The sequence below is a fragment of the Antrostomus carolinensis genome, unplaced genomic scaffold (assembly GCF_000700745.2).
Source record: "Antrostomus carolinensis isolate BGI_N321 unplaced genomic scaffold, ASM70074v2 scaffold1218, whole genome shotgun sequence".
NCBI classification, from domain to species: domain Eukaryota; kingdom Metazoa; phylum Chordata; class Aves; order Caprimulgiformes; family Caprimulgidae; genus Antrostomus; species Antrostomus carolinensis.
This window is the reverse complement of record NW_010333479.1, coordinates 33,417-36,656: the sequence shown is the minus strand read 5'-3', so window position 1 is coordinate 36,656 and position 3,240 is coordinate 33,417. Positions and strand designations below refer to the sequence as shown.

The window sequence follows — 3,240 nt, the reverse complement described above, 5'->3', positions numbered from 1 at the left end:
TATTCTATGATTCTATGATTCTATGATACTTAGCTATATGCACCTTAGGAAGCTGATGCTGAGTGCTTTTTAGGAAAGCAAGAATGCTATCCAGTTTTAAGTATTTTAAATTCCTAAATATAAAATAATTCTTCATGGCGTCAGACAGGGGAAATAAATGGTCAGTGCATCTGTGCTGATAGGTTTCTTGAAATTGGAAACTGAGTGATACCTAGTCTTCCCTACTCCAATTTTACTAGACCTTGCTCTGAAAGAGGTAGACACCCTATTTTATCATTGACATTGCTTTCCCCTCATTTTGCAAGTTTTTAGGGAATTAAAGATGGCTAATTCTTCAAAATAGATTTCAGTGGCTGTTCTCTCAAAAAGTTTTCCCTACTGTGGACACTTCCCAAGGTGGTGTAAAGTATCAACATGATAGAATGAGTCACATAAAATTCTTAACACACTCTGAGCTACTCTGTACTAATGGCCTCTCTTGGGAGTGGACCGGCTATAAGCTGAAATGGTGGTCTCATGCTTTGGTAGTTTTCCAGGTATTAGCACCATTCTGGCACCACAGCTGTTCTCAAGGACACAAAAATAGAATTATAAGAAGAGTTAAAAGAATTTATAAGAACAAAAAGGAGAGATAAAACCATCTTCCTTTTGTCTAACATCTTTTTTTCATGTTTCTTTTTGTTTGACTCTCTGTTCTTTAGAAAGTGGATGTTACCAGCAGGGCAGTTATGGAAATAATGGCAAAGACAATAGAGTATCTTCAGCCCAATCCAGGTAATGTAATCTTCCAGTCTCACATAACTTGCAGCACTTTTGAAAATACCTTTTCTCGCCAATATATAGTCTTGACAGATCTCATCCTCACTGATGCAGTTAAGTTTATCATAAAATTGGTGAAGTTACCACAAACTGAAAGACAGATATGAGTACAGGTTTCTGTGTTAGGCTGTCAGGGGGAATGCAGACTGGCTTTGAGAGGCTTCTTTTCCTTCTGTGTGTTCTTGCTTTAGGTAAAGGGGCAGTGAATGCCTAGAAACCAAATGTATTTACTTGCAGGCAACTGAATGTCAGCACTGTGAGCATTGGGGGCTCCCTGGGAGCTGGAGATGGCTGTGGATTCCCCACGGGTGGCAGGGCAGGGCCTGGCAGCCAGGGCCCATCCCACTGTTCCAGCCAGGAGCAGGACAGCCCTGGGCATCAGGCACCTCCCTGCATATGGGGACGGGCCAAGGCCAGGCAATGAGCCGGTGGGTGGGCATCAGGATCAGGCACAGTGAGGGTGTCTGCATCAGACATCTGTTTCTTCTACAGTCCCAGTCATTCACCCTGTGTGAGGGAAAAGGACTAGGCAGTCCCTGCAGACCATGAGATTAAATGCAAAGTTCTGAAGCAACTTTCTCCAGGGCACAGGAAGAGATGCAACAACACCTTTCACTGGGTCCTCTAGCGATTTCCCATCCTCATTAGAGTTAGTACAAAAGGAAGGGTGCGAAAGACCTGTTGGTGCCAAACTGGAGAAGAGGGCAGGTAAATGGACATAATCAAGATGACTAAATTGAACCTTCAAAATAGAAATAAAAAATTGGTTGCCATGGGGAGATGAAAGAAAAGTTTTTTGATTGGGCTGTTGGAGAGCTTCATGCTCGTCTCTTGCCAAAATATCCTCACAAGGAGGGGTGATCTGGAGCTATTATAATCAATAAACCATTAAATTCAAGAGCTTGAAGATTTCTATATTGATCTAGGAATATAAGGGTTTTCACAGCAGCATAAGTCAATGCTGGCTTCACTGATGGGGTCAATGGAGTTACGCTTGTGTAAAATTAGTGTGAAGGTAAAATGAGGCCCTCTACCTACTATAGCTATCTTAAGAGTTTCAGGGAAGTACAGACCAAATTCACTTATTCGCGGTGAAGAATTTGTTTCCTAATAGCTGGAAATAACTGTTGTGAAATATTTTAACTCCACTGTCATAGGATAAAGGACTGCTGCTCATATAGCTTAATTGGTAAAATTTTTATTTCAGACCACAGAGGAAAGGAGGATAATTTGATGATACTGCCAGTGGATTGCAAAAAAGGAGGAATAATATTTACAAGTTCAAGAACTGCTAGAGAGAAAATAAGGATGACTAGAACAGTTTCTATGTCAACAGATGAAATACTGTTTGTGACTTGAGTCCACAGCTCCATAGCTCATCATCAACAAGCACTCTGCAGGAAAAGCAATAGGATTGACAAACATTATGGGACTAGTGATAAAATTGTTAACTACTGTCAAGCTGCTGTTGTGCAACATTGTGTGGTTGCACATCTTCTTTCTAAGAAGAAAATTAACCCTATCCTAGCAAAAACCAGGACAACTGAGTAATAAGCTTTGGATGTTTAGTGCTTCTTTGGCTGCCATCCTGAGAATCTGGGTGATTATGATTGCTGTGAATCATGAAAGAGGCTCACAGCAATGGCAGAGAGCAAAATTTCTGGAAGTAGCTAAAGGCATGATTTCAGACACCTCAGGCTGATGCAGGTTTGCAGTGTTGCAGGAAATAGCAGTTTCCATGCTCTAGCTACACATCCCTTCATCTGATTGTGGCATGTGCAAGTAGGATGAGAAAATTAAAATAGTAATACGCAGGAGGAAGATTTAGTTTCTTGCATATCAAATAAGATCATGTTATTCGTTCCACAGCTGGGCAATGGTAGCAGATGGAGTAAAAGGAAAGGAGGACTGACACTCTTCAGGTCTTACCTGATCTTAGATTGTTTTATGCCAATTGCAAAAGGGCTCCCTATAGTGAGAAAAATTGCATGGAGAATTACTTCTTTTTTCAATAAAATATTTCATCTTTAAAATTCTCCCTACAGCTATATTAATACTTACTTGGGTCACCAAAAATACTGATTTCCAGTATGTCCTGTTTGTTTTCTCATTTTCATAAAAAATAGAAATGTTACATTGGGAAGAGGAGGAAAATTTAATGAAAAAAAAAATTCTTTAAGAGCAATATTTAACAGAAGGTTTTCTTTAAAAGTTTATCTGGGTTTGGCAGAGAGAGGAGGGCTTGGGATGTAGTACACATTCCTTGATGAGTAAGATGTGCCCTGAAAACATCAATATGCTTGGATAATATAGTACTGCAGTACTAGAGATCAATTTGCTTCATGGTGTTTTGAAGGATCAATAAATGAAGTATGCAGCATTGTCTGACTTCACAAAACAGTTAATTAATGTTGGAAGAAA

General features: G+C 39.8%; 1 protein-coding gene across 1 annotated transcript in view; it reads left to right on the top strand.

Annotated features, from left to right (window-relative positions):
* Window positions 1–698: 698 nt before the first annotated feature.
* The window catches only part of SH3GL2 (SH3 domain containing GRB2 like 2, endophilin A1), a 17,099-nt gene continuing 14,557 nt past the window's right edge, over window positions 699–3,240 (top strand). The window contains exon 1 of the mRNA XM_010173856.2: window positions 699–774. Coding sequence (XP_010172158.1) covers window positions 729–774 — 46 coding nt within the window. The 5' untranslated portion in view covers window positions 699–728. The remainder of the gene's footprint in view (window positions 775–3,240) is intronic.